The following is a 23,950-nucleotide window of genomic DNA, read 5'->3' as shown; positions in this document are numbered from 1 at the left end:
GATATCTGTTCTCCTGCTGATTTCCCAAACAATTGCTTAGAACAATTGCTGTTTTGCAAAGTCCAAAGGTTTTGGCACAGTTCAAACACGGGCCTCTCTACAGTGATCTCTCCAGCCCTATTTTAAAATGGCTCCAGTCATGCCACTTTTCCATATCTTTAGAGGTAAATCCTGAACTATTTAAGTTGCAATGCTATGATGTCTGGAATTTGTTTTAATAGATTCCAAGAAAAAAATGTGGAAGAAGAGTGAGTCGGTATTGGCCATGTGTTGATAATTGCTGAAGCTGGGTGGTGGGTATATATTCTAGAAAGCAAGCAGTGCTGTGCACCTTTACAGGCAAGGAAATGTCACCACGCCAGGGTAACAGGAAATGGTAAGCTACCGTCTCCAGGTCTGTCTGATTCCATCAGGCACTACAGCTCTTCAGGGTGGGACAGACCAGAGAAGTTCTTGCAGGACTTATTGAGGAATTTGGACTTTATTCTATGTTCAGCAGGTCAGTCCCTCTTTCCTGTGTGTACCTGGCACCTTGGAAGGGCCTCTGGTCCTCCATGGAGGGTGTACCAGTCAGAACTCTTTCAGCTGTGAGTGCCAGAAATCCAACTCAAACTTATTGGCTTATGTGGAAATAGGAACTTAACGCCTTGTGAAGCAGAAAGGTTAAGGGCTTCAGGTACAGCTTGATCCAGATACTCAAATAATGTCAAGAATATGCCTGTATTCATTTCTTGTCTCTGTAGTCCTCTGTGTGGGCTCATTTTGGCTGTCTTTTCTTACATGGTGACAGGATGTCATTGCTAGCACTGGGCTTACAGTCCATCAGTTTACTAACCCCTAGGAGCAAGACAGCTCTTTTCCCTAGTAGCTCTAATGAGTCTCCATCTGGTTACATAGACTTGAATTCAGTGCCCATCCCTGAGCCAACCAAAAAAGACTGCTTTGATGTGGGAAGCACAGGCCATGTACCTACCTTGGGCCCCCTTCTGAATGTCAGGGGCTGCCAGTGAAAAAAGGTTGGCTCCTCAAAGGAAATCCAGATGTGGACACCAGTAAAGAAGGGATGGTGAGATGCTGGGCTGGCAGCACATGGCAGGAATACCATCTCAACATCCTTCATAGGGAGGCGTCAGCCCCTTAAACATGAGTAGGGGCTCATTGCAGGGCCTTCACCACCCACCACTGAACTAACTCTCTCCCTTGTATTCCCGGACGTCTGCACCCATGACTCCCACCACTGACCTTGCATCTGTGCTCTGCAGCAGCCCCAGCCTGTCTGCCCTCGCCCTACACTGCAGACCAACTGGAACACAGAAGCATCATCTGTGTTTCCCGACCTCTCCCTCTCCAGGCCTGTCAGGCTTTTGCCTTTGGGGCATGGATCTCAGGTCCCACATCCACATGCTTGTCCTCCGCTTGCAAAGGAGGAGCTCTAGGGCATGTGTGCTGCAGGTTCCTCTCTAAAATGGAGGTGGTATCTCCACCCAGGGATGTGTGGATTAAATGAGTGTAGCATACTTAGAATGTTTAAAACAGGGCCTGGCACATAGTAGATGCTCAGTAAATGCCAGCTGTTATTTTTACCCCTACAGCTGGAGACTGCACATCACAGTCCCTGGGCAGCCCTCAGGTAGAGTACAGCCTGTAGGGTTTTATAGTTGACTAACGTGTAGAACACTTTACATACATTGTCTTATTTGAACATCATAACTTGGTGAGGAGGGCAGAACAAACCCTGTTTATATCCCAATTATGGACAAAGGAACTGAGCCTCAGAGAAGACAGATCTCTTGCCCAAATTATGAGCCAATTGGTGGTGAAGGTAGGATTTGAACCAGTGCCTTGAAGAAGCATGTTACAAGGCTTTCACTTGGGCTGCCTCTCAGCCTTCAGACCTCCACCAGTCATGTCCTGTGGCTCTTTCTCACCCCTTCAGACCCAGCCCAGTACTCTGTAAGCAGTATGATGAGTAGAACTAACACTTGCTAAGCACTTGATGCACTCTGGATGACATGCACAAGGCTTTCCTTTCCCCATAACCATCTGAGGTAGGTGTGAGTCTATTGCAGAGGGAGAAACGGAGGCTGAAAGAGGTTGAGTAATGTGCCCAGGTCACTCTGGTAAGACAGCCAGGAGTCAGTCTGACTTCAGAGCAGGCCTTTCTTGCCCTCTGTGTTGCCACCTCTGATGCCAGGGTTCTTGTTTGCAGAGTCAAAGAAAGAACTTAGCAAACACCCAAGGTAGGAGCTCCTGGCTCAGGCCAGGAGGGGACAAGAGAGCCCAGGGTGGTGCATTGTCTAGGGGATTTATAGGCAGTTGAGGATTTTGGGGAATTGAGGGCTTAGGGTGTGGACTTGTGCCACCTGCCCTGCCCTCAAGGTGGGCTGGGTTGTTGTCTGTTTGCTAGGGCTGTTTATAGTGAAGTCATGGGTTATGCTGAGATACCCTTGCGGAACACTCAAACATTTCAGGCCAAGTTGCTTCTGGCCTTTTGACCTTTAACTGATCTCACTGAAGGTGTCTGTATTCCTAGTCTGGTATCTTTACCCTAGAGAATTAGTGTGACCTTGACTTTATATAATGCTGAACACAGAGTTTCGATAGGGACTTTACATTGTTACATTGCTTTGAATGTAAATATCTTGCCTTGCTTTTTCCTGAGGCTCTCACCCTACTGTGTCTAAGCCCATGGTCCCTGTCTCACCTCCATGGCCTGGTCTCAGAGTCCAAGGATGAGAAGCAGCTCATCTGTCTTCCTGAGCATGAGGTTCTGGTTTCTGCCTCTGCTTGGCATCCTTACTGCTGTCACGGCTCCTCTCCCTGCAGTGGGCTGAGAGCCCTCGAGCCCTCTGCAGCGGCAGCCTGACCGACTCCCCTCTGTACCCTGCACACAGAGGTGCTCCACAATGCCAAATCATCTCACTCCTTTCCTGTGCTGCGGGTAGGGCGGGGGCGCTCCCAGGTGAACACATGAGACACCGGACATGACTCCCCCAAGGCCACCCACTTGGGGACACAGGTGCTTGGACAAGGCCCCAGGCCTCCTGGCTGCAGCTTGGTGCAGGGCTCTCCCCTCGGCTTCCTGGCTGCGGGGCCGAGAAGGCAGCTCAGCCTTAGCTGGGGGTGGGCTAGGGGTCTGTGCAAAGGCCTGATGGGTGCTTTTGTGAATGCCAGGGAAAGGATGGTGAGAGACTGGGGTGGACGGGAGGAGGGAGGAAGAAGCAGGGTATTTTTGCATTTTGACATTAAAAAAGTACAGATTAGATTTTCCGCAACTGGCCAGCAGCATCTGTTTGGGTTTGGAATTGGCAGGGAAGGTGCTGAGCTTCCCCTGGAGGGAGGGGAAGGGAGGCTGCAGGCTGCTGGGGAGAGGTGGCGCCTCTGCTGAGAGAAGGGCTCTCCCCTTTAAGAGCTCCGCCCAAAGGGGCGCTGCCACTCCTAAGGAGGCGGGCAGCTGTGCTTCTCATTCATTGTCTTGACAGGAGCATCCTCAGTGGGCAGTCTGTCTCCTCCAGCACCTTCCTCCTCCTCCTCCTCTCCCTCTTCCATCTGGGGGGTCGCTCATCTCCCAGCAGCAGGTATGCCCCGGGGGCCCTGGGGAAGGGACTAGGCATTGCTGCCTTGGACTACCTGTGGGCGGGCGAGAGCTTGGCAGAGCCGGCTGTGGGGGCTGACAGGCCATCTGAGCAAGCTGGCTCTGAGATGGGGAGAGAGCTGGTCCACGTCCTGCGCGGAGGGGACCCACCTGCGGCTGTGGGTGCGCGTGGTGGGGGGGTCCATCTGTGTGTCCCAGGGCCACAGGCTAGGGTGAGGGACCACCACAGCCAAGATGGAGGTTGGGGAGCCAGGGGACACATGTGGGCCCTGACTCTCCCCAGAATGCGAGTCTTTGGGGTGGGGGCAGGGGCAGGGTGGGGTGAACTGAGCAGCTACCCCAGAGCTAGGAGACAGGAAGGGGTTGAGAGCAAAACAAGAAAAGACCAAGTTCCCCTTTCCGTGGTTTCTGGGCCTGGTACCTGTGGTGGGGGAGGAGGCAGGGTGGAGCGATGGCTTCCTGTCTCCCAGCCTCTGGTTTGGGGCTCACCTCTCCCCAGATGCAGGCCTTTCACCTGGCACTAATACCCCTGCCCCCAGACTGCTTCTCCTCACACATGTTCACCTCCTTTGTGGGTAGGGAGACCCAGATCCCCCTGTAGACTCAGTGTGGGTGAGGGTGGCTATAGCTCCTAGTAAGTGGAGCCAGGCCCAAAGGTAGGGCCAATGGGTGAAGCTGCGGAGGTGGAGCAGAGGCCGTGGGGAGGGTGTCCTCTGAGAAGGAAGCATGGCCCTTTCACCAAGCAGGAAGGTGATGCAGTTGGCACCAGGATTGGTGTGGAGCCTGGGGGGCCAGAGGCAAGCCCCTCAGCTCCACTTGCTCTCCTCCCAGCCACAGTGGGGAAAACCATCCTAGCTGAACCTCAGCGAAGGCAGGGCTGGCTTCTCCTTTCCTGTGTCTAGTTCCAGTGGGGGTGGAGATGGCACTTCAGGGCCCCTGCTTAAGCAGAGCAAGAGGCAGAGATGTGGAAGGAGGAAATGCTGGGGTCTGGGCCATCTGCCTGTTTCTGGTGTACCCAGAGACCTCCTGGGGAAGCCATTCTGCCATTGTGGACATGCCTCTTGGACAGGCCCATATGCCACTTCCCTCTGCCCATCCACCCTGTGCCAGGAGGCAAGGGAGGGCCAGCCCAGCCCAACCCCTGCCTTTGGGAAGCTCCCCAAAGTGAGTGTGAGGAATGTGAGGTCTGGACACTGTGACTGAGAACCCACACTCCCAGCTGTCTGCACCGAAGCCCCCAGAGTGTGAACCATCAGGGGAAGGGCTCTGAGTCATCAGGCTGTCAGTCGATAACTCAGCCCTTGGTGCTGCCTCCCACTGGGCTCTGCTGTAGGGACTGAGGATGCAGGAGTGAGGCCTGGGGTGGGTGGAGAAGGTGGGCCTTGCATGTTAGCCAGGTGTGAGGAGGGCTGGGGAAGGCAAACACGAGGGTAGCAGGATGCCAGTTACCTAGGAGAGGAGCGGGGAACCCAGGGAGATGTTGTTGGGGAAGTTATGTGAGACCTTAAATGCCAGGCTGACGGGTGTCCTGGGGGGATGTGGGCCACTGAAGGTCAGAGTTGACCCAAAGAGAGACAAGCTATCAACCCGTGTGCCCTCCAGGATGAGCCGCCAGGTGGTCCGCTCTAGCAAGTTCCGTCATGTGTTTGGACAGCCAGCCAAGGCCGACCAGTGCTATGAGGATGTGCGCGTCTCACAGACCACCTGGGACAGTGGCTTCTGTGCTGTCAACCCCAAGTTTGTGGCTCTGATCTGTGAAGCCAGTGGGGGAGGGGCCTTCCTGGTGCTGCCCCTGGGCAAGGTGAGCCCCTGGAGTACTGGGGGCAGCAGCCCTACACCTAAGGGGGCTTCTGGTCATCCAGTGGCCCCCAGGGGTCCTGATAAGGTGACTGTTAACAAACCTTTCTGGGCTGCAGCCTTGTCATCTGTAAAACTGAGCTTGGCCAGATGAGCTTTAAGCTTCCTCCATCTCCTACATGGCGATGGTTGTATGGACATAGCAGCCTAGAGGGCAGACAGAAGATCACACAATGAGTCCTGCAGACCTAGGGCCAGGCCTTCCAAGTCTCAGCACAGGGCTTTCTTCCCTGGGGAGCACTGAGAGGGCTGGGTTGGGGTCTGGGCATGCTCAGTAGTGCTCGTGGGTTCTGGGTCTGGGTCCATCTGAGCCCTTGGAAACCTGGCCAGCTCTGGCCTCCAGTTCACAAGCAGTGATGATGTGAGAGGCCCTCTCCCCTCCTCAAGCCCTGTCCTCTCTCTGATCCTGCTCCCTCTTGCCTGCTGTCTGTTGACCCCCACCCCCAGCACACTCCTGTATTCCTGGTGGGTGAGACAGGAAGGGGAGATTGGCCCTAGTTATTACCTTAAAAGGGTCGATGGAAGCAAAGAGAAGAGGAAGTGGTTGTCGTGTGAGAGCTGGGCCAGCTCTGCACACAGGAAGCCCTGCTGCAGCTGTCCCCGGAAGTGGCCATTTCCAAACCTCTGTGCCTGCTTGGGAGCCAGTTATGACAGACTTCCCTGGTGCCTGTCCTTTTAGAAGGACCCATCTCCACAGCCAGACCATTCACACACCTTTCCCTGCAGAGTCCCAACCTGTTGCAGGCCCAGGGCCTTGGCCTGTCATCCCATGGAAGCCCCAGGGAGGCTGGGGTGGTGTGGGGGTGCCGGCCCTCAGGACACAGATGAGAAACAGATAGAGAAAGCTGGGCTTGGCCAGGGTCTGACAGTAAGGCAGGACCAGGGCCCCATGTGGCCTTGGTGCCCAGCCCCACTCCTCCTTCCTGTGGCCAGCCTTCCTGAGTTGCCCAGACAACTCTGCAACAGGAGCAGAGGACCAAACCCTTCCACCCTAGGCGCCCCCTGCCTCCCAGGGACTCCACAACCCTCCTCTCTGTACTTCTCTGAAGGAGTGTGGGGAGGTTGGACTGGGTTTGGACAGTGAAAGTGTCCCATTCAAAGGCCCTACTGTGCTCTCCAGACTGGACGTGTGGACAAAAATGTGCCTATGGTCTGTGGCCACACAGCCCCTGTGCTGGACATTGCTTGGTGCCTGCACAATGATAACGTCATTGCCAGCGGGTCTGAGGATTGCACAGTTATGGTGAGTCCTGAGGGCCTGTAACGAGGCATCAGATTTGGATCTGACAGTTGGAACCCCCAAGACTTACTAGCCTCTTCTCTGCAGGTGTGGGAGATCCCCGATGGGGGCCTGACACTGCCCCTGCGGGAACCTGTTGTCACCTTGGAGGGCCACACCAAGCGCGTGGGCATTGTGGCCTGGCACCCCACAGCCCAGAACGTGCTGCTCAGTGCAGGTGCCTGTGGGGAGAAGAGGGGTGGGCTGGTTGCCCAACAGCGAGGGTGGGAGGCCCATGGCTTCTGACTCTGGGGGCATCACCCAGGTTGTGACAACGTGATCCTGGTGTGGGACGTGGGCACTGGGGCAGCTGTGCTGACACTGGGCTCCGACGTGCACCCGGACACAATCTACAGTGTGGACTGGAGCTGGGATGGCGCCCTCATCTGCACCTCCTGCCGTGACAAGCGCGTGCGCATCATCGAGCCCCGAAAAGGCACTATCGTAGCTGTGAGTTGCCATGAACTGTGATCTCTGACCCTGGGGCCTTCACCCACCACCAACCAGGTCCTTAGATGCTGTCCTTTCTTGTCCCCAGCTCGGGTCAGGACCTTTGGGCATGTGTGTAGGTGCCTGGCCAACCACCTCTTTTTCCTTCCAGGAGAAGGACCGTCCCCATGAAGGGACCCGGCCCGTGCGCGCTGTGTTTGTGTCACATGGAAAGATCCTGACCACAGGCTTCAGCCGCATGAGTGAACGGCAGGTGGCACTGTGGGACACGGTGCGTGTTGGGCAGGGAGCAGAGAATGACTGGAGGCTTAGTCCCTGCCTGCCACTTGCCTGGTCATATAGTCTTGAGCCTCAGTTTACCCACCATGGGATGGAGGTTTCTGTGGTTGGTCCGTGAAGGCCCTCCCCAGGCCACTGACTAGTGAAGAGCACCATCCCTGGGCCTGGCCTGGCCCAGCTCACAGTTACCTCCCACCTCTCTACAGAAGCACCTGGAGGAGCCGCTGTCCCTGCAGGAGCTGGACACAAGCAGTGGCGTCCTGCTGCCCTTCTTTGACCCTGACACCAACATTGTCTACCTCTGTGGCAAGGTGACCCAATTAGTCAGAGGGTCAGGGGAGGGAGATGGGCAGGGGACTTGGAAAAGACCATGGTTGAGGCATCTGTCAGAGGCATCTGTCATTCTGACCTTCTCTTGTATCCACCCCTGCAGGGTGACAGCTCTATCCGATACTTCGAAATCACTTCTGAGGCCCCGTTCTTGCACTACCTCTCCATGTTCAGTTCCAAGGAGTCCCAGCGTGGCATGGGCTACATGCCCAAACGTGGCCTGGAGGTGAACAAGTGTGAGATTGCCAGGTGACTGACCCCTGACCTTGACCTGACCATGCTCCTTGGGCAGTGCTGACTCAGTGCTGACCTTGAGCTCCAGCTAAACCATGCTGCAGGCGCTGCTTATCTTCCTGTTTCCACAGATTCTACAAGCTGCATGAGCGGAGGTGTGAGCCCATTGCCATGACAGTGCCTAGAAAGGTGATGCTCCCATGTTCCTCCTTGCACTCTGGGCTAGTTACTGACCTCGTGGAGGTGCAGCGGGGTGGTGTGGCCTCAGCACTCTCTTAACCAGCCTTGGCCTTGCCCACAGTCGGACCTGTTCCAGGAGGATCTTTACCCGCCTACTGCAGGGCCTGATGCTGCCCTCACGGCTGAGGAGTGGCTGGGGGGTCGGGATGCCGGGCCTCTCCTCATTTCCCTCAAGGATGGCTATGTGACCCCCAAAAGTCGGGAACTGAGGGTCAGTCGGGGCCTGGACACTGGGCGCAGGAGGACAGCACCAGAGGCCAGTGGCGCTCCAAACTCGGTGAGAGGTGAACGGAAGCTGGGAAATCAGGTCTGGAAGACAGGCCGCTCTTGATGTTGTCATTGTCCCAGTTGGAGAAGGTTGTTGTTTGGGGCACCCTAACTCACAATGTTGGGGGTCCTTTGGGAGCTGGGAGTGGGTAATCCTGAGGTTTCAGAAAAGTTTTGGGCTTGTAGGCCTGCAGATTTCTGGGCAGCAAGCAGCTGAGAGACAGAGGGCCCAAGCCCTGGGACTCTTGGGAGGGGGCTTGGGAGATGCTAGGGTAAGAGGAATCCGGGATGGAGCTGGGCCTAAAGCAGTGCTGGCTCCCCAGGATGCCATATCCCGGCTGGAGGAAGAGATGAGGAAGCTCCAGGCCACAGTGCAGGAGCTCCAGAAGCGCTTGGATAAGCTGGAGGAGACAGTCCAGGCCAAGTAGAAGACCCAGAGCCTTCAAATGGGCCCCCTCCCTTCTGTTCATGTTCCCTCCCTTCAGGCCACAGTGACAGATTAAAAAATAATAAAATGGCTCTATTTTCTGGTACCTCTTAGACTCTAATGACTGGTCACCTGAATACTGAACTGATGCGCTCCTGAGCCTCCCCTTGGTAACCTTGATGGGACTGTCCCATGGCAGGAGCTGGGAGGTGCTTCCGAATGCCTTAGACCACAGGAACAGGCCCTGGTGGGTGGGAGCCACCCTATGCTGGAGTGGGTTGGGAGATGGTTTCCCAGCTCCTGCTCTGAGCTGGTAGATCTGAGCTATTCGAGGCCCTAAGCCTGAGACCTCAGTAATTCCCATGATTACCCAAAATTTGCCTTTCTTAGTCAACAACATCAGGTTGCATGCAACTATAGTGATAGTAACTACCATTTACATGACATCTTTCAAACTATAGGTCCAAGGGATCAGAATAAGGGGCTCTTTTGTGAGGAAAAAGCTTCAAACCAGAGCAACAGTACAACCCTGGTTTACAGGTTGGTGTGGCTTAAGCACTCTTAGTGAGGAAACTGAGGCACAGAGCAGGGGAGAGGCTTGCTGATGGGTAGGTCCTGAGTCATGACCTAAGGCTCCCTTTTCAGTTCAGGGCACTTTTGTCCCAGTGTGGCTGCCTCTTAAGCCCAGTACTGTACTGTGGGATCTGTCTGGCCCTATCAAGTGGGAGCTTGGGAGTGGGTTTCTGATGCCTGACTTTGCAAGTGACCCTTGAGCTAGGGCACAGGGATATTAGGGATGGGGCTCCAGATCAGTGGGGCTTCATTCCTACCATTCAGGGACCTTAGTAAGGACTAAATGCCCCACTTACAAGTTCCTCCCTCTGCTGGATGCCAGAGCTGGGTAGAGAGCCCCATGAGGCAGCTGTACATTTGTCCCCATCTGCCCGATTGAGTCCCACCCTTTATGCAAGCCATGTGACCTTGGGCAAGGCACTTCTCTCCAGGCCTCAGCTGCCTGTGAATACAATGGGGAGGGCCACCATCACAGCTCTGTGAACACATTGAGGGGATCCAATCAGGGCTGTGATAAAGACAGAATCAAAAAAATCTGAAGCCTGGGCCTCTTAAAGAGGTGAAGTTCCTTTTCTGAGCCCCTCCTGTACAAAGGTGGTGATGGGCCTTTATAGGGAAGTGAACTTGAGTTGACGTAGTCACTCGTTCTCCTCCTGGCCGAGGGGAACTGATACTAAGTTCAGGAAACGACTCCTGGAACTCAGAAGGGTTAACCTGTCATCACCCTGACTTCCAGCTTTATCTGCCCACTATCCCTCTGATAGGAGTAAGAGAGGGAGATGTTGGGGGCAAGGTGGAGGTATGGCCTTGAAAACAGGGGAAGAGGGTGGGTGGGTTGGTTGAAACCTACAATTTCTCCCTCCCAAAGAGCTCTGGCCCCAACCAGGTCACTTGCTATCCCTTCTGGGCCTCAGGGACCTCATCTGTGCAAGGCCTTACCAACTTTGGCTCCCGTGTTTAAGACCGATACTAGGGGAATCACCTGCCTCAATTTTGTGGCTCAGGTTGGCCTTATTTTCCTGCTCTAATCTTATCCCTATTTCCCTACCAACACCTCCATTCCTGAAAACTTAATGGTCTACCCCAGAGGCGGTGGTGGCCATATCAAGCCTAGGGCTAAAGGGTCACTGGACCTTCTCCAGTGGGTCAGGAAGCATCAGCATTCCAAGTGTTGGGCAGCCCCTATTGGGATACCAAGTTCCAGAGGCTGTAAAGGGCTGGGGGAAACCTGCAGAGATGTATGGAATCCTATTATGTCTCTGGCATTGGGTGTGGGGGAGGAAAGGGAGTGTTTTGTTCAATTGGCCAACACTCTGAAACCCTAAGTACTTTCTCATCTCTGTATCTTGAAAGCTGCCAGAGGGCAGGAACCCACAGCAATGATCAACAAATGGGTGGGTTGAGTGGCTGGAGGCAGTACTCCTAGGGGTCTGCCAAGAATTACAGAGGCCTGTGAGGCCCACTCTGGAAGGGATTTTAAGGATACAATTTTCATTTTGTAAGTGGGAACTCAGAAGACTGTGCGTAGACAGGGACTTGACCAACGTAAAACAACGTAGAGTGGCAGGGCAGGGAATATCCGGGCACTGGACTCAGCCCTTCCTGCTTCTCAACCCATAACACAATGACACAGAAGCTGGCCTTGTTTCATAAAATTTAATGGTTGTGCAGACTGCGGTCCCTCATTTCTGCTGCTCACGGGCCCACTGTTCTGGGGTCAGGGTTTTCTGCTCAAAAGCATGGATGTGTAGGAGTTCTTCCGCTAGGCACGTGTTCACCAGCCTGCGGGAGAAAGAGGGTTAGCAAATGGCAGGCCAGGACTGAGTTGCAATCCCCAAAGCTAGGGTGACCAGGGAGGCTGGCGATGTCTCCCCCAGGTATATTTCCTGGGTTCTGGGTACAAGAAAAGTAGAGTCTATGTGTCAACACTCGAAGCAGGGGACACGAAGGCGGGATCCTTGGGGTCGTGGTCCATGATACTGGGCAGCATTGGCGGGGTTGAGGGCGTTAGGTTGCGGGGAGTGGCCGGGGTTATGGTTCCGGAGCTGTGACCACGCTGTACGAGGTGTGCCAGAATCTCACCGGTGTCTCTGAAGCAGCGGCTTCCCCTCGAACTTTGATGACACCACGAGAACTCGGAAGCTGGACGCGCAACGATTAGGAGTCGTGTCCTCCACTTCCTGTGGGGCAGAATGGTGTGGATGGTGCTCTTCCCCTTCCTCCCACTCCCAGGAGCCCTTTCCCCTTAGTCTGGCGGATCTGGGCAGCTAACTCACCACGAGCTCGGCCTCCAGGTCCCGCTGCAGTTTCTCCCGTAGGTACTGGGCACTGAGTTCCATCGCTGCTGCCCAGCGTGGACGGTAGCCCAGACGGGAAGGAAACCCAGTTGAGACCTCAGCCACACTGCTTCCGTCCTTACTGGCGCCACTTCCGCTGAGGCCTCTACTTCCGCCCTCACTAAGGCATTCATGGGCCCAGCACTTCCGCCCTCACGCAAGCCCGGCTTTTCAACAGTTCAGGTTTTCCGCGCTTACTATCAGTCAGCCAATCAGAGTCTGCATAAAGACGAAATGGGCCCAAGCGGATGCTAATTGGTGCTCGCCGGCTGCACAGCAGCCTGGGGTGTGTGGGTCGGTTTGTACGCCCTAACTCCAGCCAGGAGAGGGCCTCTGCTGTGACCACTGGAGTACCTCGGGATCGCCCCTAAGCGTTTTTTCCGAGACAAGCATCTTTCGACCTTGGCAACATAGCTGTCCCTGAAGTCATAGGCCACAGGAATCAACCCACAAGTCCTGATGGACCCCGCAAGGGGCGCAGCGAGACCCGGGCGCTTTTTCGGCGTCTATCTGCTCTATTGCCTAAACCCTCGGCACCGGGGCCGCGTTTATGTGGGGTTTACCGTCAACCCTGCTCGTCGGGTCCAGCAGCACAACGGGGGCCGCAAGAAAGGCGGGGCTTACAGGACAAGCGGGCGCGGACCTTGGTAAGACGGGATAGCGGATCACGGTCTAAAGGACTACAAGCCAGAGGCGGGCCCGGCGGAGGAGAGGCCTGATGGAGGCGGGGCCAGGCCGGTGATAGTGGGTGGGAGCGGGTGGGGCAGATAAGCAGGGTTGGAGGAGGGGTTCTAGTGACGAGGGCGGGCCTCTCGCAGAGTCCTGTGCTACTCGGTGGTTGTACTCAAGAGGCGGGGGCTGGGTAGGAAAGCGACTGATGATCTGGGCTTAGGCCAGCGACTGATGGCTAGTGAGCGAGGCTGGCTCTGGGATAGAGGGAACCTGAAAGGTAGAGGAACTAGGTAGGGCGTACCTGTGCAGGAGGCGGTGCCAGAGGTTGGCAGATGCGAGCATGGCCTCGTGGGCTAGGCTTGAAACTGGGTGTGAGGACTCCACGCTAGGGTAGGACTGGAGGCGAACCAAGACGAGGGCATTCAGTTGACATGGGGGTGGAGCTGAGGACTCAGAGGCTGCGCCCTCGTTCTTTTCCCCAGGGAGATGGTGCTCATCGTGCACGGCTTCCCTTCTGCCGTGGCCGCCCTTCGGGTAAGAAAGGAGCAGGGGCAGAGGGAGGGCTGGCTGGGCCTTGGGGCCTTCCTGGGGCGACCCCGAAGCCTCATACTCTTTTCTGCAGTTCGAGTGGGCCTGGCAGCACCCGCACGCCTCGCGCCGCCTGGCGCACGTGGGTCCGCGCCTACGTGCCGAGGCCGCCTTTGCTTTCCACCTGCGCGTGCTCGCGCACATGCTGCGCGCGCCGCCCTGGGCTCGCCTTCCGCTCACCCTGCGCTGGTTGCGCGCCGACTTCTCCCGTGATCTCTGCCCGCCGCCGCCGCAGCACGTGCCCCTGGCCTTTGGGCCTCTGCCTCCCCGGGCTTCTGCTCCGAGGCGCCCCGCAGTTCCCTTTGCTGACACACAGTCCGAGCCGGACCAGGCCCCTGAGGCCTGTTGCTCCGTGTGTGGGCGTGTGCTCAAGGTGAGATACTCCACCTGGTTCCCCAGGTAGCAGGGCGTCTAGGGTCCGGAGGACTTAGGACCAAGCTATTTACTGAGGGATGAGGCCGTGCAGTGACCCTTTGGACACTGCCCTCATCTCCAAAATGGGGATGGTAGTACTTGGAGCCCCTCCACAATACCAGTAACCTTCTGTTAAGGGCCTTTGACTGGAAGGTTCTTCCCTAGACCTTCAGTCTTAATAAATGATACCTTCTTCACGAGGTTTTGGCTTTCCATCTAAAATTGCAACTTTCTTGTGCACGTCCCTGCCTTTTTTTTATAAAAGCCTTAATACTTACTTTTATCTGACATACAGATGATTCCCACGCCATCTTAACGATTTTTGGGCTTCACGATGTTGTGAAAGCAATACACATACAGTAATTTTGGGCTTTTCCTGGCCAAGTGATAAAGTCATTCTCTTGTGAAGCTGAGCAGCAGCAGCCAGCTGTAACTCCCAGTCAGCCACTGGGTCTTGAGCCTACTTAAATATCATTCAGTACCCATTCAACCACTGTTTTTCATTTTCTGTGCAGTATTCAGTAAGTTATATGAGATACAGAACACTTTACTGTAAAAAAGGCTGTCTAGATGATTTTGCCCAACTGTAGGCTAATAATGTAAGTGTTCTGAGCACATTTAAGGTAGGTTAGACTAAGCTATGATGTTTGGTAAGTTAGGTGTATTAAATGCATTTTTTATTTACAATATTTTCAATTTACGATGGGGTTTATCAGGAGGTAATCTGATTTTAAATGAAGGAAGAGCTGTATATTTTATTTAAATCCTACCAGCCTCTTCTATCCTCCATACTAAACTCCACAAGGGCAGTTCTTGTTCACTACTGTAAACAGGGTTTGCCACAGAGCAGGTGGCTGATAAATATTTAATAAATTAACTGAAATGGTGGGTCTAATTTCTACTGCGCTCTCAGTAAATGTAAATTGAGTGGGTGGATACAGAGATTCAGTGGCCTGCTTGGGATCATCAGCCTGTAAGGAACTCTAGGGCTGGCCTCAGTGGCCATGCTGTTACATAATCACTGCTAAGGCCCAGCGAAAACTGGCCAGCTCAGTGCCTATGGGCAAGCATTTTAACTTCTCTGTGCCTGTTTCCTCATGTATAAAATGCAAATAGTAGTATGTGCCTTATAGGGTTTTTTTATGTAAAGCCCTTGGGGCAGTGTTTGATCCATAGATATTTTTTATGAGTATTAGCTACATCATTTACTACCCATTTTCTCTCTTACCTGCCTGCCGCCCTGACAGGATGGAGAGGGCCCCCTCTGTTGCCCCTATGCTGGCTGCCCCCTAAGAGCCCATATGATCTGCCTGGCAGGGGAGTTCCTGCAAGAGGAGCCAGGGCAGCTTCTGCCCCTGGAGGGCCAGTGCCCCGGGTGAGTCCAGCACACCGACCCCATCCTGATCTAGCTCTGGGAAGATGGTGCCCAGCTGTCCAAGTCCAGGCCCGGGGCAGCTGAGTCCTCATCTTGCTGCCCCAGAGCATAGCCTGGAGGACGCTTGTGATCTTGACTCTGTGTCTTCTACCAACTGCACCCCTTGGTAGCTGTAAGAACTCACTGCTCTGGGGAGACCTGATCTGGCTGTACCACATGGGCACCAAGGAGGAAGAGGAGGACCTGGAATTAGAAGAGGTGAGAGGTGGCTTTGGCTGCAGCGTCCCTACTCTACCCCATTCCTTAGACTGCCTTCGACCAACCATACCTCTTGTCTCCACAGGAACACTGGACAGACTTGCTGGAGACCTGATCCTCAGTATCCCCAATCCTCCACACACTTCTGTGCCACCCCCTGTGGGTCTCGGCAGTTTTTACTTGAGCACAATAAAAAGTCTGAGTTAAGGGTACCGTCTAGTGATTGCTGGGTGGTGGAGCTGGGAGGCAGAGGCCCTGCCAGTCTCTGAGGCCTCCAGAGAACAGGGGAGGGATAGGGTGGGACGCTTGGAGGGCTCTAGCCCCAGCATAGACCAGCCTCCCCAGCATGCCCCTGAGGTCACACAATTCCTTTGAGTGCTTGGAAGACTCACACCCTTGACTCAGAGCCCATCCACATCTGGTGCCCAGCTTGACTTTGGACTTTAATACAAATAGGACAAAGGTCACAGGGGAGATGGGAGGAGGATCTCCTTCCATGGGGCCCTGTGGCTCTCCAAGCCCCAACTCCTTTTCTCTGTCTACAGCACTCCTTTCAAACCTAGGGTTGGAGTGAGGGTGGGGGAGAAGCACCTTCTGGGGGCCATTGTTTTTTCACCAGCCACAAGTGAGTCTCCATGAAGTCCCGGGTGGCATGGAGCCAGGCTCATTCTCAGGGTAGATCCAGTGCTCTTGCTCTTTCAAATGCTATGCTGCCTCAAAAAGAGCCTGCCTGCTCTCCTCTGTCCCAGTTCCCATCACAGCCTGCCTACCTACATGGCTCTGGACTGGCCTGTGGTCAGAGTCAGCAGTTCCTGGAATGCCTGAACCCTTGGCGGCTTTAAGGCTGGCCTGGAGCTAGCAGGAAGGTGAGTGTCCTACCTTTCCCCTCCACTCTGCCCTCTTTGCACCAGGTTCATTGGAAAAAGTTATCTGTTGACCTGTCCTGCCGGGGTAGAGTAGAGACAGCAGGTCAGGAGCCAGAATTACAGCTCAAAAAACCCCAGAGAACTATTGGCCTTTTTGTCTAGTTTCAGTCTTTCTTCTGTTGTTTTATATGCTAAGCCCACACCTTGGTTCAAACCGGCCTAAGCATGAGTCAGCTGGGGTGACCACGGGAGCAGAGAGGGGCCCTCCCACCCCTAAACTCCACCCTTTCCTTCCTGAAGGACAGCCAAGTCCCAGTGCTGGTTTTCGGATCCCTCCCACTTTGGACCTACAAAACCTTCGGCTCAGAGCAGTTCTGCACTCACCACACCGCACCCACGCTCAGCCACAGCACAGGTGGTCACAAGGCCAAGATCCAGAGAGGTCAGTGCCGGGGGGTGGGTGGGGGGAGGAATGGGCCAGACGTCCCACACCCTGTCCATCTCTCTGCTCCTACCTTTAATGTCCTGCCCTTTCTCAAGGATAGCCCATCTCAATCTGCCAGCCCCAGCCTGGCCGGAAGCCCCCTCCCTCCCTTCTTCCAATGAGTCATCACAGTTTTGCTCATTCACATACCAGACTCTGGTCCCCAAAGAACATGCTCAGTTGCTCAGTTGGCTGTTTTTATCCCTGAACCTCAGGGAAATGTGGCTGGGCAAGCAGGATCACCGGCCTTTCGGAGGTTTCTGTATGTGAGGGGCCTAGGGAGTTCAAGGAGGGGACAACAGGGAGTGCCCAGGAAGTCCTAAGAGAAAGAAAACTGGTAGGCCCTAGAGTAGTAGCTTTCTCAAGTGTACACTGGAATTTCCTGGAGAGCTTCCAAAAACATTACCTGGGCCCACTGCCAGACAGCGATTTAATTGGTTTGGGGTATGGCACTGCAATTTTTAAAAGGTTTGCAGGCAAATCAAAGGCACGAGCAGCTCTACTAATCACTGGCTTCATGAGTATGGGCAAGTTTGCTCAGCCTCCCTCAGCCTGTTCCTCATCTTGACACAAAGCATGATTTCAACAGAGAGTGTTGTTGTGTTGTTTAGGTAAGCAGGCCACACTTACCGGGCCCGTTCTGCAGCATGGAGCTGGTCCGGGACACCTCCCGCCCACCACTGAAGTATGTGAAGGGGGTCCCTCTCATCAAGTACTTTGCAGAGGCACTGGAGCCACTGGAGAACTTCCGAGCCCGGCCAGATGACCTGCTCATCAGCACCTACCCCAAATCTGGTAGGTGATGAGGGACACCCACTCCTCTCCTGGGCTGCACGGGTGTGCCCCAGGCCCTGCTCACCTCGCTTCCCTCCCTCTCCAGGCACCACATGGGTGAGTGAGATCCTGGACATGATCTACCAGGGTGGCAACCTAGAGAAGTGTCGCAGGGCCCCCATCTTTATCCGGGTGCCCTTCCTTGAGTTCAAGGCCCCAGGGATTCCCACAGGTGTGTGGCAAGGCATGGGGTACAAGTGGAGTGTTGGGAGCTAAGACTGGGGCTCCAGCTCAGCAGACTTTTCCAACCTTTGGCTTAGGTTTAGAGGTTCTGAAAGATATGCCACCACCACGGATCCTCAAGACACACTTACCCCTGGCCCTGCTCCCCCAGACCCTGCTGGATCAGAAGGTCAAGGTGAGTGACAAAGGGAAGGAAGCTGATGGGGCCATGCCAGCTTTGGCCCTGTCTTCTGGGCAAGGCTCACTCTCTCAAGCCTAGTCTCACCTGAAGTGGGGAGGCCATCTGCCTCATGCTCTGAGGGGGGTCAAACGACCAGTGAAAGTGAGACTCCTGTGCAGAGCCGAGAAAAGCAGAGTCTGAGTGCCCATAGGCCTGAGGAGGAAGGGGCTGGTGGGAAACTGGCAATCTTATTCCAAATCTGGTTGTGGGTGGCACTAAGAGGATTAGATTAGTACAAAATGTGGTTCCAAGGACCAGCCAGGACTTCGGCATCAGGTCAATCACACCCATCCCGTGGCACCATAAGCAAGTCAGCCTCTAAGCCCAATTCTTCCCTTGCCAAGCTGCTGTGAAGGGTGGAATATCTACTGCCTGGTGTGCTGTGTGGTGATGCTGGGGGTGGGGGACATCTCTTCCTTCAGGTGGTCTATGTTGCCCGCAATGCAAAGGACGTGGTTGTCTCCTATTACCACTTCTACCGCATGGCCAAAGTGCATCCTGAGCCTGGCACCTGGGACAGTTTCTTGGAGAAGTTCATGGATGGGGAAGGTAGGCCTGACTCTGGGGGAAGGAGGGAAGTGGAGTGAGGGGTAGCTGGCTAAAACTAATCCCCACCTTTGTGTCTGTGCCTCCTGCCCCAGTGTCCTATGGGTCCTGGTACCAGCACGTGCAGGAGTGGTGGGAGCTGAGTCGCACCCACCCTGTTCTTTACCTCTTCTATGAGGACATGAAAGAGGTGAGAGCACCTGCTGCCACTTTCCTCCGTGTCACACGTGGGGAGGCAGGGACCTCATGGGGTCCCCCAAGGCCTTCAGCCCCCTTCTCCTAGTGCAGCCCTCACAACAGTCCTCTCAGCTCTCCCACCCCACCCAGGAATTACAGCTGCAAGGCCACCTTGGGCAGCACCTGAGTCAGCAACATGCTCACCACTGATCAGCCATTTGCTGCTATTGCTTCTCCCTGAAGGCCACAGTTACAAAAGAGGACTGACCCTGTCTGTCCTCAGCCATAAGGACCCAAGCACAGCTTATTATAGGATTCCAGGGCAGAAGACAATTAAATTTGCCCCAGGGAGAGGAGCAGAGTCAAGGAGCTGGGCCTGAGAAGCCTCTATAAGTCAAAGTGGCCAGCTCCCTGAGAGGTTCGAGAGGGGCCTCCCTTTTGTTTGCTCAGTGAACAGTCCCTACCTCCACTGAAGAGCCCCTCTGCTGCTCCAGAACCCCAAGAGGGAAATTCATAAGATACTGGAGTTTGTGGGGCACTCCCTGCCAGAGGAGATTGTGGATCGCATCGTCCAGCACACGTCTTTCCAGGAGATGCAGAAGAACCCCATGACCAACTATAGCACCATACCCCTGGACATCATGGACCACAAGATTTCCGCCTTCATGAGGAAAGGTGAGTGCCCATGCAGGATGGCCATTTGGGGAGGCCAGGCTGGAAGCAGCGGCTACAGCCAGCCCAGGGCCACAGGGGCCCTCCAGCCTCCTTCCTTCTCTCACTACCCAGGCATTGCAGGGGACTGGAAAACCACCTTCACTGTGGCCCAGAATGAGCACTTTGACACTGACTATGCTGAAAAGATGGCAGGCTGCAGCCTCAGTTTCCGCTCAGAGCCATGAGTGGTGTACAACAAACCTGGTTATGCCCTCCAGAATAAAATGCAATTTGTGTTACATGGAGAGCCACTATTGGGAGGCAAGAGTAAACCTGAGCTGAAAAGAGTAAATGCCCACTGGGATCCAAGGAAGCCATCTCCCCCTCTGCCTCTGGTTCAGCTTGCCCTACATGGGAAGAGGAAGATGGTCTGGACAAGTAAAACCCAGGAGACATGGGCAGGGGAAAGAGTATTTATTTGGTCACAAAATCTTTTGTTTTATTCCCCCTTAATGGTGGCAGGAGATTGCCAGTCTGCCAGCCTGCTTCACTTTTTCTTGGGCTCCTTACAAGCCACCACATACCTCTGCGCCACATTGAGGGGAGGGGAGTAGCCATCTGCATAGGAGGTGTCTTCAAACAGGACTGAATAGTCATCCTGGGGCTGCAGCAGGGGTCAAACAGAGGGGCTGGTTAGAGACCCCCAGACGAGGCCCCCCAGGCCTAGACTGACAGGAACCTCTGGTGAGTGGGCTCCCAGTCCTTCATTACCTCATCTTCCCTCAAGAAGTCTAGATGTTTGAGCAGAGTCCCTGATCTTTTCTTAGCAACAAAGGGCCCAGGTCAGGGGATAAAGAACAGGGAAAAGGGAGACTGGCTACCTACATAGGTGGGCAACTGTTGGCAGGTCTGATGCCATTCAGGGACCCTGCGTTAAAGGGATCAAGGACCACTGAGAAGCCAGCAGGCAAGGATCCTGGAGGAAGAGGGAGAACAGCCTTTAAACCACTGGGTGGGTGATGGTGATTAGGGTGCCAACAATATTCTCTCTAGTAGAGGGGGAGTAGCCTCAGGCAAGAAGGGATAGCAGTGCAGAGCCTGGGGCTGAAGACAGGCCCTAGGCACTGTGCTTCTGTCTTGGGACTCTGGACTCCCACTGCCCATGTCAACACAAAAGCAAGGGCAGACCTGAGGACATGTTGGTCCCCCCAGGGCTGGTGATAGCTCTGAAGGCTGGGAAGAGGGTTGGTGGGCACTGCCCTTGAACAGGGCTGGAGGGGTTACAGGGCAGGGTGTAAGAGAGGGCATCATGCTCCACATAGCTCAGAGGCAATGAGGACAAGAGGGATAGGACACCTTTCCAGCCCAGCTGTCATGGATGGTCTCTCCCATGGAGGCTGCCTTACCCGTTGTGGGGGTGTGTGGATCAGAGCACGGTAGAAGCAGGTGGTCTGGGGATACAGGGCCAGCACGAGCTGCTCCTTCTGGAATAAGGCTTCAGGGTCCGTCTCAGGGTTGGCCTTCCACTGGGGCAGGGGTATGATACGCCGCCGGCTCAGGGTGTGTCTCCTGGAGGGGGGTGCTTAGGTCAAACCCTGGCCAGGGGGACTCCTTCCCAGCAGCCTGGCTGTACCCCAGGCTTCCACAGCCCCTCCCTGGCTAGCATACTCACTCTTTGCCTTCTTCATCAATGTCATCTACCTCGTACCTGTGGGTGAACAATGGGAAAGGTGGAGGTGGGGAGGTGCAGTCTGAGCCAGGGAGCCATGGGGAAGGTAAGCAGCCCCAGAAGCCACTGCTTCACACACCATCCCTGTCCCCAGAGGCAATCCAGGGGGAGCTGCTCTCCCTTCCTGCAGATGGGTGATGGGGCAGCCCAGGGGCAGGGTATCCACTCACTTGTTGGTGGCATGACTGTAACTGACCACCTCAGCCAGGATCCACTGCTCATCCCCATCCACAGCCTTTACCCGTGCGGCCACCTTGTCTCCAGGTTTGGCCACGTAGTCCCCAGAAGCAGGAATGGCCCCACAGAGGGGTGGGGGCCTGAGGGTGAATAAAGTGTTAGTCCCAGCCCCTCCCTTGCCAGTTCCCCAACCCTGGGCCTGCTCTCACTTGTCGCCAGGCTTCCCGATCCACAGGGGCAGGGTCATGGCAGACTGCTGCAGCAAGGTCATCAGCACCCCCCTGCGCATGGTCTTCCGAGGGGGCTCCGAATCATTGTACAAGCCTGCAATCTTGGCCGCTGTGGGAAGGAAGCAAGCCCCTGAGGCACCAGGGACAGGGTGTGTGCCCCCAGACCCACTCTAGCACACCTGCCCTGAGCTGTCAGGAGCTCAATCTGAAGCCCCCTTCCTGGGCCAGCACCAAAGGCCCAGATGTGACCCCTGCCCCCTCCACTAGATGCCCAAGTGAGAGACACTGCCAGGCCACACTAACCGATGGTGAGATGTCAGTAATGGAGGACTTAGAAAGGGCAGAAGTGGGGTTCTGAGGTGCCGGTTACATCATTTGTTCACTTAGTGAAAATTTCATTGAGCTGTAAACTAATGTGTACTTTCCTATTAATATGTTTAATTCAGCAAAAAGTAAGAAAAAAAACAATCAAATACGAACAAACCTATGACTTTCTCAGGCATGGCTCAGCACACCCAGTCAATTTCATTCAGACTCAGCTGGTGGTGTGACATTTCTGACGAGTGGGGAGTATGCCCATGGTGGGCTCAGTGAAGGGACCTGAGAGTGGGAGAGCCAGGCACTCTGAAGGGCTTTGGAGCCGGCACCCTGGGTAAGTTCCACCTGAAAGGATGGCTTCAAGACCAGGGTGCGACTCCCAAAAAAAGCCAGGTTCTCACCACAGCAGAAATGGGGATTGGGGTAGGAGGAAGGAGGGAGGCAACTTCCCCAGGCAGTGGAGGAAGAGAAACATGGGTGTGGGAAGGAGAACTGGGGAGGCCCTGCCTTAGAGCACTGGGAACAGTCTCTACTCCCTTCCTGGTCCCAGGCTGTCCAGATGTGCTCCTGTGTCAGCAGCCTGTGGAATAATCACACCAGGCTGAGGTTACAGGCTGCCCTGCAAGGAGACCCAACTGTTGCTCTCAAGAACGCCTGCTTTGCCTGGTCAAGGATTGTCGAATTTGTCTGCAACTCACCAATCCGCCTCTCTTCCAACAGAGACTTGATTTCCGCAATCTTATCTAGGGCTTTCCGGAGGATGCTGGGGGTGGGAGGAGGGAGAGAAGGGTCTGGATGAAGCACAAAGGACAGACTGCATTTCAGGTTACAGCTGGCTGAGTCATTCAGAGTAACGCCACTACTGAGAACTATAAACCGTATGTGCTTTTTAATCTTTAAGGCATAAAAGGACTAATAAGATAGTAAGAAGTAGCAGGCCAAAGTATCTTAAGAGGGTCCTAGAGAGGTATAAGCAAAGCAGAGAGCTGCCTTTGCCTGAGTGCACCTGACAGGTCCTGAGGAAATGCTGCAGTGCTGGCAGACTTGAACCACCTCTTGCAATTGGAGGACAGAAATTAAAATTCGGGGCCTGCCTCAAGTGGGAATGTAAAAGGAGACAGCATGAGGATGGCAGGGAGCTGTCTCAGCTCAGAGCAGGACTGGGGTGGAGGGGATGTGACCCTGAAAGGCTGCAGCCCCAATACACCTCTGTAGTTAGTTTATGGGGGCCCCAGGGTGTCAGAGGCCCAAGCAATTTGGCAGAAGGAAACAATCAGGCTGGAGGAAGGCTGCTTTATCCTAGACCTTCGGGGATCTCCCCCAAAGAACATTTCAACAGCAATAGTGGCCCAGACTCTATTTTTGGTCATGGATTCTCCTCTCTGATGGCCAATCCCTAGTCCATTCCTCTTGCAATCTTTGAGTAAATGCCCCTGTGGTTCTGAAGCCTTCATTCAGCAGGAGGGACACATAAGAATATAGCACGATATAGCATCACAGGTGTCCCAGTGGGTGTGTCTCCTGTGGAGCTCATCAGGCAGAAGCCCAAAGCCAGGGTAGGGGCAGCCTTGGCAGAAGGAACTGGGCAAACCAAAGCAGGGAGGGGCAAACCCTTTGCCTGACATGCTCTCAGCACTGTGGCTTCTACAGGGTGCACGGAGGGCTCAGCCAGAGCCACCTCAGGCTTGTGAGCACTTGACAATCAAGCAGCCAGCAAAGCAGAGAGGTAAAAGCTAGAAGGCCAAAGGGAACTCTGTTAATTGCTGCCAGGCTTTGGAGGGCATGATTTCATGCAGCATGTCCTAAGCTAAACACTTGTGATTATTAGAGTGGTTCTCAACCCTAGCTGGACATCAGAATTCCCTGGGGGAGCTTAAAAAAAAATTGTTTTAGGCAAGAGTCATAAAATGATACCACAGCTGGTGAGTCTGATGTGAAAAAGGGTATTTACATAATCTCAGAGTATGTCACATATAAAATACTTATATTATACAATGGAAAGTAGCAAACACTTGACACTGGAAAACCTGGAAGAGACCTTAACCAATGCGACAGCATCTGTGTCTTCTAATCTGATGACTGAGGACATTTTATGCTACATGACCAGAAGCATAAAACCTAAATCTAATCATGAGGAAACAGCAGACAAACCCCACAGTGAGGGGCACTCTACAAAATAACTGACCTATAATCTTCAAAATGGCAAAGTCATGAAAAGCAGACAGCCTGAGAACAGTTCTAGATTGAAGGAGACAACGTGCAGTAGAAAAATGTTCTTTTGCTACAAAGGACATTAGTGGACAGTGATGAAATTTGAGTAAGATCCACAGATTAGTTAATAGCTTTATATCAGCATTA

The 23,950-nt window shown here is 54.4% G+C and overlaps 5 protein-coding genes across 14 annotated transcripts in view; 3 read left to right on the top strand and 2 right to left on the bottom strand.

The window, feature by feature from the left end:
* Positions 1 to 3,482: 3,482 nt before the first annotated feature.
* Positions 3,483 to 9,064, top strand: CORO1A (coronin 1A). Its single transcript, XM_036919497.2, has 11 exons — positions 3,483 to 3,578; positions 5,198 to 5,396; positions 6,573 to 6,695; positions 6,780 to 6,909; positions 6,997 to 7,181; positions 7,333 to 7,452; positions 7,667 to 7,771; positions 7,894 to 8,039; positions 8,156 to 8,213; positions 8,326 to 8,541; positions 8,855 to 9,064. Exons 2-11 carry the CDS (start codon positions 5,199 to 5,201, stop codon positions 8,957 to 8,959), a joined length of 1,386 nt encoding a protein of 461 aa, XP_036775392.2. The 5' UTR covers positions 3,483 to 3,578; position 5,198; the 3' UTR covers positions 8,960 to 9,064.
* Positions 9,065 to 11,172: 2,108 nt separating this feature from the next.
* BOLA2B (bolA family member 2B) lies at positions 11,173 to 12,549 on the bottom strand. The gene is made up of 4 exons (XM_036919511.2): positions 12,431 to 12,549; positions 11,808 to 11,872; positions 11,614 to 11,711; positions 11,173 to 11,313 (listed from the first exon to the last, which is right to left on the bottom strand). The coding sequence occupies exons 2-4, from the start codon at positions 11,868 to 11,870 to the stop codon at positions 11,214 to 11,216; spliced, it is 261 nt and encodes an 86-aa protein (XP_036775406.1). The 5' UTR covers positions 11,871 to 11,872; positions 12,431 to 12,549; the 3' UTR covers positions 11,173 to 11,213.
* SLX1A (SLX1 homolog A, structure-specific endonuclease subunit) lies at positions 12,148 to 15,382 on the top strand. Of its 4 annotated transcripts, none has more exons than XR_008992162.1 (6): positions 12,148 to 12,514; positions 13,022 to 13,073; positions 13,162 to 13,500; positions 14,789 to 14,916; positions 15,022 to 15,174; positions 15,260 to 15,382. XR_008992162.1 is itself a non-coding variant. In XM_036919508.2 (6 exons), the coding sequence occupies exons 1-6, from the start codon at positions 12,327 to 12,329 to the stop codon at positions 15,287 to 15,289; spliced, it is 825 nt and encodes a 274-aa protein (XP_036775403.2). In that variant the 5' UTR covers positions 12,148 to 12,326; the 3' UTR covers positions 15,290 to 15,382. The 4 variants fall into 4 exon arrangements, 3 of the variants coding, with proteins under 3 accessions (XP_036775403.2, XP_036775404.1, XP_057343096.1); XM_036919508.2 differs by having other exon boundaries at positions 15,087 to 15,174; XM_057487113.1 differs by lacking the exon at positions 12,148 to 12,514 and adding an exon at positions 12,785 to 12,929 and having other exon boundaries at positions 15,087 to 15,174.
* A 958-nt stretch (positions 15,383 to 16,340) lies between these two features.
* LOC118929428 (sulfotransferase 1A1) lies at positions 16,341 to 19,437 on the top strand. 3 transcript variants are annotated; one of them, XM_036919505.2, is made up of 8 exons: positions 16,341 to 16,482; positions 17,171 to 17,319; positions 17,405 to 17,530; positions 17,619 to 17,716; positions 18,184 to 18,310; positions 18,403 to 18,497; positions 18,979 to 19,159; positions 19,235 to 19,437. In XM_036919505.2, the coding sequence occupies exons 2-8, from the start codon at positions 17,172 to 17,174 to the stop codon at positions 19,381 to 19,383; spliced, it is 924 nt and encodes a 307-aa protein (XP_036775400.1). In that variant the 5' UTR covers positions 16,341 to 16,482; position 17,171; the 3' UTR covers positions 19,384 to 19,437. The 3 variants fall into 3 exon arrangements, with proteins under 3 accessions (XP_036775400.1, XP_036775401.1, XP_036775399.1); XM_036919506.2 differs by having other exon boundaries at positions 17,136 to 17,319; positions 19,271 to 19,437; XM_036919504.2 differs by having other exon boundaries at positions 17,136 to 17,319.
* A 160-nt stretch (positions 19,438 to 19,597) lies between these two features.
* Positions 19,598 to 23,950, bottom strand: part of SGF29 (SAGA complex associated factor 29) — an 85,894-nt gene continuing 81,541 nt past the window's right edge. For all 5 annotated transcript variants that reach the window (XM_036919498.2, XM_057487110.1, XM_036919501.2 and 2 more), the window contains 6 exons: positions 22,291 to 22,355; positions 21,254 to 21,383; positions 21,038 to 21,184; positions 20,811 to 20,846; positions 20,545 to 20,707; positions 19,598 to 19,802 (listed from right to left, as the gene is read on the bottom strand). In XM_036919498.2, the coding sequence (XP_036775393.2) occupies positions 19,686 to 19,802; positions 20,545 to 20,707; positions 20,811 to 20,846; positions 21,038 to 21,184; positions 21,254 to 21,383; positions 22,291 to 22,355 (658 nt within the window). In that variant the 3' untranslated portion in view covers positions 19,598 to 19,685. The remainder of the gene's footprint in view (positions 19,803 to 20,544; positions 20,708 to 20,810; positions 20,847 to 21,037; positions 21,185 to 21,253; positions 21,384 to 22,290; positions 22,356 to 23,950) is intronic.

The sequence above is a fragment of the Manis pentadactyla genome, chromosome 10 (genome assembly GCF_030020395.1).
Source record: "Manis pentadactyla isolate mManPen7 chromosome 10, mManPen7.hap1, whole genome shotgun sequence".
Taxonomy (NCBI): Eukaryota; Metazoa; Chordata; class Mammalia; order Pholidota; family Manidae; genus Manis; species Manis pentadactyla.
The sequence above is the reverse complement of the archived record's forward strand: the minus strand, read 5'-3'. Positions and strand labels throughout refer to the sequence as shown.

Excerpts from the sequence above, each read along its gene's own strand:
- SLX1A (XM_036919508.2), top strand. The coding sequence starts at position 12,327 with ATGGACCCCGCAAGGGGCGCAGCGAGACCCGGGCGCTTTTTCGGCGTC. Across the intron at positions 13,501-14,788 it reads TGTGTGGGCGTGTGCTCAAG|GATGGAGAGGGCCCCCTCTG; the intron begins GTGAGATACTCC and ends CCGCCCTGACAG. Across the intron at positions 14,917-15,086 it reads CTGGAGGGCCAGTGCCCCGG|CTGTAAGAACTCACTGCTCT; the intron begins GTGAGTCCAGCA and ends ACCCCTTGGTAG.
- LOC118929428 (XM_036919505.2), top strand. The coding sequence starts at position 17,172 with ATGGAGCTGGTCCGGGACACCTCCCGCCCACCACTGAAGTATGTGAAG. Across the intron at positions 17,320-17,404 it reads CAGCACCTACCCCAAATCTG|GCACCACATGGGTGAGTGAG; the intron begins GTAGGTGATGAG and ends CTCCCTCTCCAG. Across the intron at positions 18,498-18,978 it reads TCTATGAGGACATGAAAGAG|AACCCCAAGAGGGAAATTCA; the intron begins GTGAGAGCACCT and ends CTGCTGCTCCAG.
- CORO1A (XM_036919497.2), top strand. The coding sequence starts at position 5,199 with ATGAGCCGCCAGGTGGTCCGCTCTAGCAAGTTCCGTCATGTGTTTGGA. Across the intron at positions 7,453-7,666 it reads AGGTGGCACTGTGGGACACG|AAGCACCTGGAGGAGCCGCT; the intron begins GTGCGTGTTGGG and ends ACCTCTCTACAG. Across the intron at positions 8,214-8,325 it reads CCATGACAGTGCCTAGAAAG|TCGGACCTGTTCCAGGAGGA; the intron begins GTGATGCTCCCA and ends CCTTGCCCACAG.
- BOLA2B (XM_036919511.2), bottom strand. The coding sequence starts at position 11,870 with ATGGAACTCAGTGCCCAGTACCTACGGGAGAAACTGCAGCGGGACCTG. Across the intron at positions 11,712-11,807 it reads ACCTGGAGGCCGAGCTCGTG|GAAGTGGAGGACACGACTCC; the intron begins GTGAGTTAGCTG and ends TCTGCCCCACAG. Across the intron at positions 11,314-11,613 it reads CCGCTGCTTCAGAGACACCG|GCTGGTGAACACGTGCCTAG; the intron begins GTGAGATTCTGG and ends TTTCTCCCGCAG.